The sequence below is a fragment of the Phalacrocorax carbo genome, chromosome 2 (genome assembly GCF_963921805.1).
Source record: "Phalacrocorax carbo chromosome 2, bPhaCar2.1, whole genome shotgun sequence".
Lineage (NCBI taxonomy): Eukaryota > Metazoa > Chordata > Aves > Suliformes > Phalacrocoracidae > Phalacrocorax > Phalacrocorax carbo.
In genome coordinates, this window is record NC_087514.1 from 22,926,423 (window position 1) to 22,945,280 (window position 18,858).

The following is an 18,858-nucleotide window of genomic DNA, read 5'->3' on the forward strand; positions in this document are numbered from 1 at the left end:
TCCCTGCAGCAACAAGGGCTCTGCTTGCAAGGCACAGTCTGACCCCCGAATTCAAAGTGTCCTGTTCGTGGGGTCCCCATGAGCTCTTACACACCTGGCTGCTGGACTACGGCTTCCGTGTGCCCCAAATCCTTCTTCCTTTTTGGCAGAGCTGAAAGCCATTCCTTTGATACTATTCTTCCTTTTCCACAGGAAACAAAACAGTTGCTGTGTCAGCATCTTGGCCAGGAATCAAAGAGAACAAGCTACTTGTCAGACAACACCCAAGGCATAGGCAATTAGGATGGAGATGATATTTCAGCACGAGTAACCTTTTCTGGCACTAAAGAATATTTTGAAAAAAATAAGAAAAAAAGAGTTCTATCTGTAAAAGTTATTCATTTATTTCTATGACACAGGTTAAACAACACAGCAGCTACTTTCTCCACCCTGTACTTTCCAGTTCAGGCAGGACCAAGGGTATTTTATTAGCTATGTACTCTAGTTGCCTCATACATTTACAGCACCTGTACTGAATAAACAGGGAGAACAAACCATGTCCCCTTCACTCTTCCCCCCATCACTGATTCTCCTGCTGGATGTGAACCAGGCTGCCAGCTGCTAATCTGTTGCTGCTGGAGTCCTGGAGACTAGGATCTTTTTAATAGGCAGTTAGCAGCTTTGCTGCTAGCATGGGCCGTGCAATTGCTCTGGCAGCAGCTTTGTGCGGTTTTCTTCAGCACTGTACTTGGCTGCCATTCTTTCCACACTACCGTATATATATTTTTTTTTAATCTTTGCTCAGGACCTGAGCAGCATTTGTCATTATTTTATTGATTTTTTTTTTCTGTGTCACAGAAAACTTTGAACACCATAGATTTATTGCCTTCAAAGGGTACCCAAATGCACAGCCCTCACTGAAGTCCTGTCTATATTGGTATGTCACTAGAGTACATATGAAAAAGAGCTTTTTGTACCAGCTGTGTGTAGCAGAAAAGCCCCCAAGCAGGATTTGCTTCTTGCTGCCACTTGTAGTACTTTTTAACCCTCTCTCACATTTGGCTGCCTTTGTAGCAGTCACTCATTGCACACTCCACACCACAGGAGGGTCTCAAACACATCAGCAATGATTAATATCTTGTGCAAGAAGAGGAGGATGTGGCTGTATCAAACAGATCAGAAATGCCTAATGTTCTCTGCAGGATGAAGAGGACATAGCTATATCCTGAAGCCTGAACTGGAGCTGACTCTAAACATTGTCCTGCTTGGGTTTTGACAGCAGCGGTTTTGATAATGCCTTTTTGATCAATATAGCATGTCCTGTAGCCATTCCTCTGGATGTTACCCGAGCACTGAACAGTTTCCCATGATTCAGAAGTAAATGTTGTCTTTTTGCATGTTTGAATGTATACCTTCTTTATCTATTTCTGTGCCATATGGATTTTCTCTAAGATTTCAAAACAATCCTTACCAGCAGAACGCTCCTACATGGCTAACGTACAGAATCATCCTTCTCCTTAGCCTGTCTTTTTTTTTTTTTTTTTGCTGTTGATCATACTCTGTTCCCCTGCCTTGTCTCAGAGAACATTCTGTGTCCCTTGGGACAAGGACTGTCTCATCCTGTGTTCTTACACAGTAATCTCAGTAATGAATCTTCTGGGTGCAACTGGTAAAAATGCCGAGGGAGGAAGGACAAATAGCTATCGTTACCACCCAAGGAGAAGTGGGGCTTTCATTACATGGGCATGTCATGCTTGATATGAGCATGTCATCCGTTTTCCCCACAATCATTATATTTGGATGAGCTCTGAGTAGTACAAGACTAACACTGTATGTTGAATGCCTTTTTTATTCACAGGTTGCTTCAGAGAAGACCTCCTTGGAGAACAAGAGGTTCTAGAGAACTAGAGTACAACTGGGGTTTCTGTGGGTTGTGATAGAACAACACATGACGTGAAGAATCAGTTGGCCCTACACCACACAACAGGTGCCTGTCTACTGGGATCTTAATGAACTTGCCTAGACAATCTGTCAAATACTTATTGATCCTCAAAGTTTTTTTATTTTCTAGCATTAATTTTTCCAACCTCCCCTTAAGCCCATTTCTTCTTGTCTTCTTCCCAGTCAGTGTAAAGGAAGACCACAGGCATGCTTCCATCAGTGCTCTCTCGCACTGAGCAGGCGGGCTTCCTCGGGCTTGCCTAGGGGACTGTGCCTCTGAGGCAGCCGATAGCTTTTGCTGGACTCTACCGGACTTTCTCAAAGTGAGGTGCCAGAAATAGCTGAGTGCTTCAGCAGGGACCTTCCTGACGGTGCATAATGGGGAAGGATTACCTCAGCGTGTACTGAATTTATTATTTATAGAGGCAGCGCTGAGTTAGCCCTATAACACTTAGTCCTTGGTCTCCTCTCTCCCCCCAGTAATATGACATATTACTAGAGAAAACGTCTCAGATTCCCAGTGTCATCCACTGTAGCCATGACAGCAACCACAAACTCTCCCATTTATAATTACAGAGCTACAATTTCTCTCATTTTTACCTCATAAGCTCTCTTTGGCAAATACAGTAATTTCTTATGGGGAATGTATGTATTTTAGCTGCTTTGATGTGACCAAACAGCCCATGAGCCACAGGCTGAGGACATCTGATACAGAAATATCCTCATTCCATGAAGAGAGGAGGTGGGAACCATTCATTATATCTTTGCAGTCTTTGGTCTTGGCTCTTAAAGATAAATTAACCCCAAACACAGGAATGTAAAATGCATGAAGTGATAAACAGAGACTTTAAAAATTTTCTTTATTTTCATTTTCAAATTCAAGGTCAATCTTCAATAACTGCAGATAAAATGAGAGTACAAAAATGCTCCTGTTAGTCTGGTGTGAATTTAGATAGGTTATTAATTATTTCCAAATAAAACTAAGCCTGCTTCTTCAAATGCCATTTCTGTGCAGAAATTATACAGCTCATTCTTTTCATAAGGCATGTAAAACAGATTTCAGTTCAAACATTAAAACATTTTACACTTGGGTGTCAGAATTAAACACGCAAATAAAACGTTCACAAAAAAACTTGCCTGCACTGCAGAACAGAATTACGCACTAAAGACATTATAATGTTCGGACACAGAGACATGCTCGTATGAACATGTATGTATATGAATATAGTAGGAAGATCAAAAATAGCTGTTTTCTGTTTTGTATGTGATCTCAGTCATTCAGCTAACAAGAATGCAGGTTTAGCCCAGTATTCATATATTGCTTACACAATAATTATACTTTCCTGTTTTTTCGGTTCAAGATAATTTCTCTCACACAGTAAAATCGCGTGTCTTCCAGTCCTACAGTAATGGTGAAATACGTTAAGGAAGCATAAGGGACATGATGAAGGAACACTGAAAGATAAAATTGCACTGAGTCTTTGAGAAGACGAACTTGCCTAATGATGTCTATCGGTAACTGTATATTCTCTCTCTTCTTTATCCAGTGTCTGCTTTCTTTTGAGTGATTCCATTTCTCACATAGTGGAAGAAAATGTATTTTACATGTATGTACACATCAGAGGAAAATCCTATCTATACATTGTATTGGAATTATGGAAACATGACAGAATAAGTTTGTTTCTGTTTAAAGCCTAAACTCAGGTAAATCATAAGCACTCACCAGATGTTGGCAAAGCATTCCAACAGAAAGAGTGTTGTTTCAGCGTAGTGTAGAACTCCTTGTGTGCAGCCAAGGGACATCGAACAAATTAAGTGGCATAATATCTTCTGAGGGAAAATCACATTTCAAAAATCCTGTCATATAAGAAGACAGAGATGTCCACAGGTCCTCTACCTAAAAGTATGTCTTCTAACATGGTGGTTTTATTTCCTGTATTTGAGCTCTTTATACTTGAGAGATGCTACTCGAAGAACAGACCCTGTAAATAAGACTCTTCACTCCTAGGAAGGCCACCTGGAGTGAAGATGCCCACATGATTCTTTGAGCTTGCTTCTTCCACTAAAACCAGCACAGGAATCTATTTTTAGGACTTTAAATTGTCTTAAGCAGTATAAACTAGATTCTGTCACCCTTAATTATACAGAGTGATACATACACTATTGTATAAACAAATTGGTTGTTTCTACTGGTGGTTGTCTCTAGTAGAAGGAAAGTAAGGAAAACATAAATATAACCCTACCCATATAAAGAGGCAGGATCCACATCTCCACAGCACACTCTTGGTTTCATAAATGTCATTGGAAGCTTATGTGTCAAGAACTAAGCAGCCACCTAAGACATAATGTAATTTCTTTTCAGTTATCACCTAATGAGTAAGAACAATAATGAGAAGTTTATAAACATGAGCATGTTTATATGAACATGAGAAGAGAACATGAGGAGAATTTATCAAGTTTCTTGTAACTAGACATGGTTTGTACTACAGAAGTTGGATCCAGTCTTTGAATGCCCTAAAGTTAAGTTTCAGGATATGAAGAGGTTTATGGGATATTGAAGTAGGTCAGGAAAGTTATCATGAACAGACAGAGGGTCGTCCAAGGCAGTCAGCTTTCACCACTCCACAGCTGATGGGGGATGTGGCCGACATAAGCAAGGTCTGTAGTATTGCCCAGATAATTATGTACCAAGGCCATCTCCTGCTAACTATCCTGCCACATCTCACTTTCTGACTACAAGACTCAAAAGCTGCCTCCCAGCTGACTGCTGACATGCAGCTAGGGCTGTTTCTCATACTGATGCTCTATGCAGCGTTGCAGGCTTGCTTCTGTTGTGCGACCCAAGCCATCAGATGCATCTGGTCAGCATATCATCACAAAATAATTTCTTAGCTAGTAAATAACCTCACTGCCAGGACTCTTTTGTTCTTGTATCTACTCACAGTAGCATGGTATCCACCCAAGGCAACCATCTGTTGAACAGCTTCTTACACAGTGAACCTTCCCTTTTGCCTTCCTTCAGAATCCCCTTTACCCTTTCGCACACCAGCATCATTAATCGCTTTCTGTAGCTTTCCTGTATCAGATACTCTCTGCCAGTAAATCCTTTGAAACAGAAGTGGGTTACAAGTCTGGCACAGATTTGAAATGGTTCACCTTCTGCTCTACACAAATAATGCAGAATCCTGAATGCGTGCATTCAGTTAGGTTGGTACCCTGCCACCAGCAATGGCTATCAATGTCTAAAATAATATTGCTGAGCTGCTACAGCCACTGCTTATTGTTAGAACGAGTGAAGTCCCTTCCTGTCCTATCATGTTGCCAGCAAGTTGGCAGAGAGCCACAAGTTGGAAGGATATATGCAGACTGCTGTTGTCTTACCTGTACAACACTGTTTTCAATATCTTTTTGTTCTTCTACATAAATGTGCAGCACAAGGTCACTTACCAGATAACGCGCTGACCTGCAGACAGCTTAGCACAGGTTTTTTGCCCCTTTTTAAGACATCTAAAAATAAATATTTCTTATACATATGCTATTGTATGCAGAAATCTCGCACTGACTCTGGATTTCAGTTTGCCTCTGTGTCGGAATAATTTATAAACAGTTCCCTACTGCATAGAGTTGTTGTACTCCAAGGAAAGTATTAAGTACTCACACACCTAGCAGGAAGTTATTAAAATGATCCTAATATGGAATAAATTCTGATTCAGTCCCACAATTCTTTTAATACTTATTTGCCTACGTCTAGTCTCAGAAAGTCCCCAAAAGGACTCCTTGCAGTCCATACATGGATTTTCTTCCCAATGCCATCTGCTTGTTATGAGCAACTTTTGAACAGTTATTTTAAATGGCCCTCTAAGGATACTCATGTATGTCGGATGGGGGAGGCAAATAAATTTACCTCTTTTATCTTCATAAATGTACAAACTCACAAAGAATATATATTTTTACTTCTATATTAAGAAGTAGTATGTTAAATTAATTACTGGTCTTTATCACACTGAAAACTTATATTCCTTTTAGCTGTATATTTATGATAAACATGGAGTACCGTGATACGGGATGCTTACAGTGCAATTAAATAAGTTCTACACAGCAAATCAACTATATCTGATCAAATAAAGTCAATTTTTGGAGCTGTCATTGGAATATTGTTTTAAGAACTATGGTTATTTTCATGTAATGTTAGTGATTACTTTTTTCAAAGTGATCCACCTTTTTTCCAGTCTGGGCCTCAGCATAATTAAAGGGGCATGTAGGAAATAACAAAGTAGCCAGAACCCTACCTGCCAGCTAAGACTAGGAATTTCAAGTAGGGCTGATCAACATGAAAGTTACTGCTTTTAAGACCTAAATTCTGTCAATAGAGAAAAGAAATTAAAACTACATAATTAAAATATTACTATATAAAAAGGTTACTATATGACTTGACTATATATAACTGATATATATAGTTTAGAAGGCATTTAATGGAAGCCACCTATGTGTCTCTTTCTGAGATCTCTGGGTTTGAGTTTTAGGAAAGTGAGCTCTTTAAATAAACTCCATGGGTTTGAATGTACACACTCGAAACCCCTTGTGACTGAAAATGCAGATTCATTTTTTCATTTCCTGTTTTATATTACGATGAACTGTACCTGCCGTTGTCTGGCCTCAGTCTAATAGCAATGCAGAACAAGACATACACCAGGAGACAACATAGGACTTAGTAAAACCCAAATGGCACGAATTTTGGCGTATCTCTGCGCAGTGCTACTGCTTTATGCAAACGACATCTGAACAGCCTACAGTGTAGGCTGCTAGTTTCTACAAGACATGTTTCTGAAGGCACTCAGCAGCAGCTGCTCGCTGTATTCAACATGGAACATCTGGAGATCTTCATATCTTCAGTGACCGATAACATTTAAAGTGCAGCGAAGCACTGTTAGGTCCACCCTCACTTGTGCTTTGCTTCGTTAATTGACACAATTCTTCGTTTTTCTTCTGTCGCTTTGTCTGATGCTTTTTGTAACATTAATGGTGACTTCTTTTGTGGACATTTTCTGTGCATCCCATTTACTCTGTGAAAGTTTTAAACAGTACAGTGAGTTCCACAACCACAGCACAAAGAGTCGATGATGATTACCTCCCAATTTATGAAAAGATTTCTACTTAATAAACAGATAGACTCCAGCATTCTTCACACAGTACTGTGATATGGAGCAACTTTCTCATTCAGCATGGATGCAAGCTTTTATAACTGCTATAAAGGCTCTGGACACCAGTAGGCTTTGGATCAACCCTCTTGGCTATCGTTAGCATCTCTGCATATGTGTATTCTAAAAGTTGAGCAAATAAATCTGGTTTCAGTCCAGAAATGGAAATTAGAGGCTCCTTTTGAGTGTGACTAGCCTGAGACAGAATTTTCTCTACTTTGTTTTACATTTTTAAAGTGAAAATACAGTTTGAAAGTAACAATTAGTTCTACCTGCTTATAAGACCCAAGTACGATATATACCTTTCAGAGCTTCATCAGATTATTTCCAAATATTCCAAAAAGTCAGACTGAGGCATGAAGTGCATACCTAATTTAAATTTATCCTTCTCCATCGCCTAGTCTGTCTGCTTGTTGCCATAAGCAACTCCCTGTACTGCGCAGTAAACTGGATAGGTCTAGCCAACAACACTCAGAACTGGGCTGACAGCAACACAGAGCTGAGTTAGATGGGTTTGATTATTGCATCTCCACTGTTTCACAAGACACTTTGAAACTGTAAAGAATGCCAGGTAAATTAGGCATCATTTACATGGTTATAAATGCATGTGTAATAATGTCTGGTAAACCTCCACTGATGTGAGAGGAAGGTACATATTTACATATTTATCTGAGAGCAAAACCTGATGTTTACTTGCCAGTGTGTATTACTGCACATTTCTGCAGCCTGAATACACCTGCTCCTTTGCTATCTACTCCCCCGGTGCTCCTGTTCACACAAGGACTTTCCAAAGGCTACACATATCATGAAAATCAAACCAGGTTATTGTAAATCAGTAACATAATCTGGGTGCCACCTTTGATTTTGACCATTATTTTGCCTTCACTGGTTTTAGGACTCCATTCACCATCAGCATATTTTACGTCCAAGTTGTTTTGACATGATCCTCATGAGAGGATACTAACATTTCCCAGATGCAGCCCATGTCAAACCCTTTTCCTTTCAACACCACTAACTGTACCCTATGGTCGTACCTAACTGTAACCGATGGTAGGATGATTTAGATCCTGATGCCTGAGAAAACAAGAAACAGAGAAGTAAAGCAGTTTGTCCCCTGCTGCCCACAGGCTGATGGCAGAACCCAAGTCTCCTGAGAGCACTGGGTGTTGCACCACGTTGTATTCTACAGCATGTAGAGGTAAAAGAAAAACTGTAGTCAATGTAAATATTCAGATGAATAAAATGGGCACGGTTTGAGTTGGGGGGGAAATAGTCACATTCTCTACTCTAGGCATCTAAACTTTAGGTGTCCAAATTGAAAACCTACTCATCTTATGCTTCCCTAAACAGTCAGTGGAGAAACAGAGCTTCAGAATGGCAAACCAGAGCTGGAGCCTAACTTAGATACCACACTTTCACTGTAGGAAAATACATTTCTTTTTAGACTCCAAGAAGTTTAGACAAATTAACTTCCTTTCTTAGAGAACTGCATTAGATGCATAGAATAATATAAATGCTCTACTTATCATGAGAAATTTTCTTTGCACTGGGTTGCAACAGTACAGATGTATATTATTGAAAATATGTGGGAGGATACATTCAAAGCTGTAGGGCCCCAGGTCAGGAACCCACACTTCACTGAGTAGTCCCATTACAGTCAACACTCACATGATTAATATGTTGTGGGAATTTGCCCATACTTACCAGTAAGTCTAAATACAGAAGTAATTTTTCAATCACTTACAAAATTAGACAAACAATTTTCTGTAACAGACTGTCGGGTGTACACTATAATTATCAAGGGTGGCCAAGTCTTTTTCAAATTGGATTAAGAATTACATTAGTTCTGTTCAACCATATCCAACCTGACCATTTTTCTCTGTGGGCTAGTGACCATGACAGGCATTTATGTTTTCCATTTACAGCAAACCCATGGCTCTATATGTCATGCTACTGTAGAATATGTCCCTGTGCACATCTCTCCATCTGGAGCTGCAGTATCTTGTGGAGAGATACAGCAGGATCCATGTCTGTCACTGGGGAATATTTCCATACCACAGCAGTACAGAAGATAATACAGTGAAGGTATAAAATAAACACACATGTACCGATGTGGTGTTTGTTAGCAAATGCAAGGTATAGTTCAATCCAAATTCCCTTTTTCATTTGCTCAGTCAGCCCGCGTTTAAATTTGCCTCTCTCAAAGACGTGATTCCCAAGAGGAAACAACTTCTGATGGGGTGTGGGTAGCGGTTCCACCACACACTATGCTGAGCGGTCTTGCCATCTGAGAAACCGAGGAAGCACTAAACCAGCTGTAGAGTTTGGATTACTTTTATCTGCAGCAGCTACTACACAAACAGGGCAGCAGGTGGAAACCTGTGAAAGACAGACAGGTAGGCAGATAGAATAGGAGAAGTTTGGGCTTTGGTCTAGCCTCAAAGCCATGGGTGTTCGTACATTATTGTTACACTGGGTGATCCTTCTGCAAAGTATACAGTAGGTGAGGGAGAGGAGGGGGGAGAATCTGATCCAAAGCCTACTGAAGTTGTTGAAAAGTGTCCCATTGACTTTTCTGGCCTTGCATCCAGCCTCAAATGAAGCCAAGTTTGTGCAGTGCACATAATTTAAGAAAAGCAGCAATTAAGGAAAAACCGTTTCAGATAATTAGTGTAAACAGTTTGCACAGTATGTGCCACATGCATGGACTGAGCTGAAAAAAAATAAGCGTAGGGTTTTTTTCTGTAACAAGTGTGTGTGTTACTCCCGATTGCTGTAAAATACATCAATTTTGTGGCCATTCAGGCATGAGGCATTGTCAGAGATGCTAGGCTCAATCATGCTGTAGCTGTGGTGCAGCCATTTTCTCTTATCCCAAGGCATTAAATACAGTTTGACCGCAGTGAGGAAGATTGTCACAAAAATAAGTTTGACCTGGTTGAAGCTAGTGCTGAGCATCAGGGAATGTACACTCCTACCTCTGCTGCTCTGAAGCCGTTCTGTCTCTGTGCCATAGCTCCCACACCATGGACCATGGGGTTCACACACTGAGGGCCACTGTTCCTCTTCTCGGTATTCAGTGTTGCAGCTGTGGCTGGTGCTGTAGTTACACCTGTGTGAGCTGATTTTCCATCCTCCAGAACACCTAGTAGGGGCACATGAAATTGGGTGATTAATACTGAGGAGCAGTTTATAACTGCAGCTCTGGCTTCCCTCTACTTCTCCACTTTTTTATGATAGCGCAAGTCATGGAAGGTGCTGTATGTTATTACAGTGAGAGAAGTCTGCCTCCTTTTGTCACCTTTATCCTCATACTTTCCATTATTTGGCCTTTCTCCTACAGTCCACTGCTCTTTGAAGCACTGGCTTAGAAAACATGGAAACGGGTTAATGAGTGCAGCATATCAGTAGCCTTTTGGTCACCTGCAGATCTCCATTGGCTTCTCCACACATGCAGCTGCTTGCATCACTGAGGGTTTAACTAAGGACCCAGAGGGGCTCCCCTTAAATCTGTCTCAGTTCTGGAAAATGAAAGGGTTAGATGCGAGCATGACAGATGAGACTGCTATGGATGGAGAGATTGCTCTATTTATAGCCTTGATCATTTTTTTAAATCAGAAGTTGAGGAAAGAAATTCAGGAAAAATAGATTTCATATTGTTTTGACTACCAGTAATCAAATAAATTACTAATTGGCTTTCTGCTCTAGCTGTGTGGATAAGGTATGCGTTGTAAAATATTATATTGGCCAGCCTAAAATAACTTTCTCATTTTATTGCAATAACAAAAATCAGTTGTCATTTATAGTGAGTACAGAGCACTAAACATCTGGTTGCAACACTGGGTCTCAAATCCAAATACAAAGAGCAAGTGGGATACATGACTGTAGCTCTCAATTTAATTTTTGGCAAACCTCATTTATAACAACTTTATGTTCAAATAGAAAAAAAAAACCCCAAGATTTACTAACTGGCAATGCTGGAGGAAGAAGCAAGGAGTCACAGATAGTAAGGGAAAAATAAATATTAGGGAAACCAGTGACAGTTCACTGCTACTTGAAGTGTGCATTGTGTCATCCAAACCTTGTGCCATGAATCAGGTGGGAACTAAAGCACAGGATTAAGGGTATTAAAAAGGAAGCAAAGTCCTGAATTCGTTCCCAGAAATCTGTAGGAAAAGCTGCTTTATCAGCAGGAAGCAACATCAGTAGCAGCTTGCAAAGGCAATGACTGAAATCAATAAAGCCTCAGCCAAATATTCAAAGTCTTGATATTGAAAATATCTAAAGCTGTGTAAGACTTAAGAGGTATAAATTAAAACTAATTACTGCATTTCCCTGTGCAGTCAGAAGATGGTGTTAGAGTTTTCCTAAGACAGTTTAACTTGTAGTGGTGGTCACTAAGAAGAGTGCTAAATCATCTACTTTTTGATAGAAAAAACCTTTAGTTGGAGCTCGACAATATTATAGTTTATTATTAAAAAAAAAAAATAAAATAAAAAAAAAAAAAAAAAACAAAAAAAAAACCCAAAAACCCACAACTAAAAAATACTTCAGTCTTTGGGAGCTGCCTTTTCTGCTAGATGTAAAACCTAGTGTCATTCTCCCATCTTGGCAACTTCCCATAAGACAAAATTAAACCTCACCTCTCCTGAAAGTCCACACCTACCTGTGCTTTAGGTCTTATCTCTTCCTACCACTCCACAGTGCAAGATGAGAGGCAGAAAATGACTTGGTGCAGAACAGTAAGTAGCACAGACCGATATCACAGACAAAATCAATTGTCAGGAAGGAAGAGGGAGAGGCAATTAGCCATGTGTGAGTCAGGAGTCACACTCTAGTCTAACGCTTCACCTTGCAGTGGAGCTGTGAGAACGAGCTTGAGGATAGCTTTGAACAGGCAAAATGCTCTAGGCATTACATACTAACTCCATTAATTGAATCTTGGATGTTTCAAACATATACGAATCATGAGTTTTTCCTTCTGTGGAGTCATCCTACAAAATTACCTTCCACCGTGTGTCCCTTTGGCCATGTGGCCTCTAAGTAAGTTGTCTGGAGAAGCAGCTGTCGCTGAAAACCCACTTTGTTCATGCACAATTGTTCGTGTATCAGATTGTGTTCCATCTTTTGGACTCTCTCAGAACAATTTGTCCTACATCAAGCCATTTCTGGAGGACGATGGAAAATCTCAGTCCTGAAAATGGTATATGTGGTTCATTTTTTGTCTTCTGGTGTTTTGCAGCCTGAGCATCCTTGTTGCATCCTGCATTGCAGGGGTGAGACATTTTTTGCAATACTTGCCAGAAATGAGCCAGGTATCAGCATCTGAGCATTCCACTGTCACCCCCACTATATTTTATACAGATGACCTAGTGGTCTCCAATACTAGGGTATCCTAGCAGTGCAGAAAGCTTTTTTATTTTATTCTGAAATATGTTTGCTATTCTGAAGTTAAGAAACTTTTAGATTTCTTTTTCATTGGCAACAGGTGATTTAGAGAGTGGGCAGCAGTTTAAAGGCTTCAATGACTTGCTCTTTATTTAGGAACACTGAGCAGAAATTACAGTGAGAATGCCTGAACAGTATAAATAAGAGCATGAGATTTGTTGGCAATTCACAAAGTGACTCCTATTTTATAGACTAGTTATAAAACACAAAATGCTGATTGTGAAACACAGATTATGTTAAAGAAAAGAGTAAGAAACAATGTTTGCTTTTTAAATCACAGATATTTTTGCATTGCTATTTGAGGTTTGCCACATTACACAAAAATGGAAAAATTAACTTTCTTCTTCTGTACAATCTAGAATTTGCAAGCTAGTGGCGTGGTAACGCTCAGAGTCTTTCCTCAGTGTCATTTAAACCAAGCTAACTTTTGAGACATTTATATCATCCTCAAAGCATGGGTTGGGTAAATAACCTCCTTGGTCTTTCACTGTAGAGCTTCGGTAGAAGTTTAAACAAACGGGTTAGTAATGTTGTTTTCGTTCTCATGTTCTCTGCCAGGGCAAACCCTGCCAAAAGCCTGTGGGCCTCCTGAGGCCAGGGAAAACAGCAGATCCCATCACAATGCTCTGTCAAATCCATGTATTTTCTTTTTAAATGACCTGGCAAGCCTAGAATATTCTTATGGCTCCGTTCCCAAAACCTGACTTTCTGGGTGATCACCAAACCCCCACCAATGTGATGGTGACCTTTCCCTCATGAGTGCTAGTCAGGGTTTGGGGGACTGCCAGGCTGTTCCCAATACGGGGAGGAATGCATGACAAAGGGCAGGTATTTCATTGCATGTAGTCAGGTTTATTTATAAAGAACACACATGAGTTCTCCATCAGTGGATGCTGAGAGAATACTCAAGCAGCAGCCCCACTGCTCACAAATCCAGGTCTATTGTTCCAGCAAGAAACGTACTTAAAAGAATTTGCTCTCCCATACCAATACTTACTGTGGTCTTCCTTTCCCCCGGCTTGCAGGGCTGCACAGGCAAGCTAACTCTTGTGTTTCTTACCAGTCCAATAGAAATCCTTTAGGCTGCAGTTTGACAAACGCTTTTTTCAGCAGCACCAGGGAGAAAAGGGTTATTTTAAAGTAAAATCAATCCCTAGACTTTATTCATCACCCAATGATGCAAGCAGTCGGACTGGCACAACTTGGGAGGCAGCACAGGAATCGAAACAAGCAGCAGAAAGCAGCTTAGGTTGGTGTGCTATCCTATAACACAAAACAAAACCAAACCCTACTCATCCAGCTACACTCGTTCTTCTCATTGACTTGCCTTGCTGAGCCAGCTCAACCCTCTGAAGGTTTATTCACATTGCTTCCGACTACCCCTGCACCAGGGGACGTATATTTGTTTCACCCATTCAGCTTGGATTCACCACAGGTTCCCATTGTGTTACAGGAAAAACAGTGTCCCAAAGACTTCTAAAGAAGTTGCTGGCCCAGAGTAACATGTGATGTGACTGGCTATAAATAACCTATACACAGAAACTTTATTTCTAAAATCTCTTTCACTAAGAAATCTGATGATTTAGACCTAATGATGGCAGTTCAAATAATCTTTCATTTTGTGCATTTTCACATTCAAAATTGGAGTAGATTTTGACGCACCATACTTGCCCGAGTTTTCTTCCACTAAAATGCTGGCATTGAGCAACTGTCTTTTGTTTGAAATTCCCAAAATACAGAAATTTTGGACAAATTGGATATGGACAAAAATCAACTGTAGTTATTGAGTTTTACAAATCAAAACTAAAAGTCAGTCCCTAGCATATCTGGGTATGTTTTAGCTGTTCCACAATCTAAAAGAGGGGCATTTAAGATCGGTTTTACAATTATAGCAATATGTAATGAACAGAAAGCTACCTCAAATCAGAGTTATCCCAATACAAGTAGGAAGACCAGCAAGACAGAACAAATCTGTCTGGAATATGTATCTTACATGAAGAACAACAGGCATATTAAAGGTAATATAAATTCCTAGAAGATGACAAAGAAAATAGAACATGACAGTTGTCACTACTAACACAAAAATAAAGGCACTAGTATTTTTAAGTAGTTCATATAAACAGTATAAATAAAATTAGCTCTCCAAGAACTGCTGCTACTGATAATTAATAGTTTATCCTAACATTGAATATTCAGACTGCCAGTAGGACACCATGTTTTTCCAGTCTTTCTGGGATAACCTCCTACTCTCTCTGCTATCAATGTAATAAAAAATTCAGTGTGTCCAAGCAAACATCAAAATTAGTTTTTAGAAGGCTCCGAGCACTTCAATGCTTCTGTTACATTAATTCTCTAAAATTGTCTTTATTAATTAACCATAGTTATTATCATCACAATTCTTTGTGTTTCAGACTATTAAGTGGTGTCTGAATCACAGGTAGGACACAACCATTTTGTAAAGAACAGATGTTTTCTTCACAACAGAATTGTAGGCAGCAAACAGCACTGCACAAAGGCATCTTTCAGTTCCTAAATGATACCTGAAGATTTGATGCACGGTCATGAATGCATTCAGATAAATCCTTCTGTGATGCCCTTTTTTCTCTGCTGGCTGTAACATACTTATGCTCTAACTTCTCTCCCTCAACATCTCCCTCTCTGCCCCACTTATCTTCCTGGCAAACTGCACCTCACTTCTTTAAGAGCAAGAGACACCAAGCCCCATCTCCCACCAAGTTCTGCGAGACCTCTTAATATGTGCTAGAATGTGCTCTTTTGTCTACAGTCCTAATAATTTTTAAATTTTGAATGAGTTTTCAGAAATTTCCAGACAGCAACATCCCACATCTGTGAAAAGGGAAAATAAGATATAATGTACAGATAGTATTCATTCATATATCACCAGATATTCATTTATATATTACTATTCATATATCACCAGAATATTAATTGCATAGTACTAAGTCCATCTGTGCAACATTTCTTTTCTGTAAGCACTAGATACTTGAAAGCAATTTATTGGTAATAGTAAAGTACATCAGTTCTTAATACCTTGACATTTTGCTTTTTGGGTGATATATATTTAAAATTGTACTCCAAGAATTGCTCACAGATTTGCAAGCTTATGTCTGTTCAAAATAAGGCATGCTTAAATCACACTTTATAACTCTTTAAAACCATTTAAAAGGAGCAGTCTGAGAAAGATTTTAAAATAATCACTTTAGTAAATTGGACATTCATCACAGAGAAGTCAAAGAAAATGTAAAACATGGATTGGAAATTTTAGATACTAGAACTGTATTTCTGATGTCTTCTATTATAATGACAACGCTACTGATAACAAAACCAAGGATAAACAATGCATAGAGGCTGCTGCAGTTCTTCGTACAGCCTGGTTACACCTAAGAATCCAAATGATCCTTTACAACAGTGTATGATTTATGCAATACAACATAAACATGAGAGGAAATTTTAATTTTTAAGATTTAAGTCTTTCTTATCAGATCTTAGTATGGAAATAAAGATGATGTGAAGAAGAGGGAAATGACACAATTAATTCAGATTGTGAAAGTAAAACTGGAGTAAAAAGCAAAATAATGTCACGGATCAACAGCTGCCACAGAGAGACAGGGGAAAAAAGAGAACTAGGGGGGTCAATTTTGTGCATGACAAAAAGCTTTTTGCTAGACTGTATCTATGTATTAGAAAGCTAATATATATTTTATAATGATAAAGAATGGGAGAAGGAACCAGATAGCAATATTTAGAGGTAGCCCATAATTATCAGGACTACAGGAAACTTATCAAACCACAGGAGGCAATAAAGTAGGTCTTCCTGGATCTCTTTGCATAGACCTTGTCAAAAGAGCAATATCTTAGTCAGATCCAAGGTGAACTGAAAATTTCTGTAACTAACAAAAATCAGCAGTGCTGCAATAGCTAATGCTAGCAAGAAAACTGGAAGGGGTAAAAAGCCTTGTAGTATGGAGGTGAAGTTAATCTTAGGCAGAAGGATCAGACCTTTGTGGAGAAAATGATTCCACATGTGCTTGCCACAATAGTCTCCTACCTCATTTTAAAGCAGCAGGTATAGACCAAAATCGGACATGAATTCTGACCCAAATACGCTATAGATCTGGCCCAATGCTGCGGACCCTGTGCCGTCACGTGCTCTGCTATTGAATAACAAGCACGTATTTGTTTAAAGTGGTTAGTTGTTGATTAGTATGCTAAATTTATATCTTTGGAGTTGACTATGAACAAACCAGTAAGGTTCAGTTCTCTGGTTCAGCAACACCATTTTTTATTTATCATGGCTGTTATCTCATGAATAATGCATAAGATGCTGTTTTATAAAATGCCTGCATAATAAGATACTGCTCTGTAAAATGGACTCTGAGAAAACTCACAGTAGAGGAGAATGAACAATGTTATCGCAGCATGCAGTTGCTTCCAGAGGAAACATGTATTTGCTACCATCACTGAGTTTCTTGGGTTTAATGCTACAGAGTGATAGCAAGTACAGAGAGCACTGAAATACCTGTTTTCCTGATTTGAAACTATTCATGTTTGGGAAAACTACACATCTGCTGGCCTGACTGCTGGTATGCACTTCTACTGTATAGACAGAACATAGAATGGCTCCTATCAAAAATGAATGGAGTGGAGCTCGTGACAAAAGTAAAGTTCAGGTCATTTCCTCCAAAGCAGTAGCCTCAGGGATGAGGCCAGATGCTCAGGAAATATGCAATAGCTTTTTCCCCTAACAAGAAAGAATTTAGCAGTGAGTGGGTTTGTGAGGCAGGACAAAGGATTGAGATCTGCAGAGGGAGGACCTGCTGCAGCAGGAAAATGTCATCAGAAACAATCTGTTTTATTTACTGAGTTGGCAAATATAATAATGCAACAAATTTACTGCCCAGACATTCAGAGAATCCAGTGATTTATCTGAACTCTAATGTGATATGAATTTTAGATAGTGAGGCAAACCAAACCAAACCAAATGTATTTGCATCTTCTACACGTTTTGCGTCAGCCATGAAAATTCTGTGGAGTGTCTCCTGTCTCTTTAGAGATGCCACAGAAATGCTTCCCCCACGGGCCTGGGAAAAGGTGGGGGAGGGACATCTGTTCTCCTTCAGGAAGCCCTCCACACACACAGCATGACCCTCCAAATCTGACATGAACCAGGCAGGGCTGAGCGTACAACAGGCGTGGTGAAGCAGGGGGGAGCCGTGTGCCTTCCTCCCTACTGCCACGGGATGCTTATTTGAACTCAGCTCGCCTGAAAGCAAGAGCAGTCTCTTCATTCTCTGTTTAGAAGGTGCCTGCTTTACTTTCAGCACTAAGGGAAGTAGGCGATAAATAAGAGGAAATTCTATATTTATGCAATACAACAGGGCTCAGATGATAGCTAACAGCAGAAGGCAAGTCAGACTTTTAGTTCCTGTTCTGGCCATGGTTTTGTCACATTCAGGAGCCTCAAGGAATTATGTTCTTTTGTGAGATTATGGTATTAAATGTCTAATTCAGTACTAAAAGAACTCCCTCATGATGAATATATTTAATGTTTTTAAATGACTACGCACAGTGGAGTCCTGGCAAAACAGGGAGACCAAGCACTACATCTTGTGACAGACTTGGCTGGCAGGTTTGCTTATTTTCCTATTTCCTGCCACTTCACTCCTGAGCATAAGACAAATGAGATTCTTATAGATTTCTGTATTACAAAGCTTCTTTTACCATGGCTGTTTCTAAACAAGGCAAGACGATCCTCTTAGATAAAAGGAATGTTGAAAGGATCTTAACATCAGAATTTAACATGCATATGCATAAATAAGCATATGATAAATAGCTCTGAAAGTCTGATCAGATTTATTACTATAATATAAAGATTTCTGCTAGAGTGTTCACGGATTCTAGCAGACAAGTAGAATACAACAAAGGCAGCATTAAATCTGCAAACCTTGATATTCTTTACATGGCCTAATTTCCCAGGTACAGGCAGATGCTAAATCTTTGCATATTGGTATACTTTGGTTTCAAATGAGACGGAATCATGGTACAACTGTCCTGTAAACAAACTTAACAATGTTGCAACCACATCTATGCAATGAAAGGTAAATGTAAAATTTATATTTATTCCAAATAGAAGCAGTACACTGCAACGCTCTCTAACAATGTGTGGTCATGTCAAAGCTCAAGATAAAGGATACTATATGGAAAACAGACTCCAGAAGCAGAATAAGGGGGAGTTGGTATGGCCCTGAAGGGAAGACAGGAAATACAAACT

At 39.5% G+C, this 18,858-nt stretch overlaps 1 protein-coding gene across 1 annotated transcript in view; it reads right to left on the reverse strand.

Annotated features, from left to right (window-relative positions):
- Positions 1–2,761: 2,761 nt before the first annotated feature.
- Positions 2,762–18,858, reverse strand: part of BAALC (BAALC binder of MAP3K1 and KLF4) — a 28,233-nt gene continuing 12,136 nt past the window's right edge. The window contains exons 2-3 of the mRNA XM_064442265.1: positions 10,097–10,263; positions 2,762–6,983 (exon numbers count right to left, since the gene is read on the reverse strand). Of these exons, the coding sequence (XP_064298335.1) occupies positions 6,879–6,983; positions 10,097–10,263 (272 nt within the window). The 3' untranslated portion in view covers positions 2,762–6,878. The remainder of the gene's footprint in view (positions 6,984–10,096; positions 10,264–18,858) is intronic.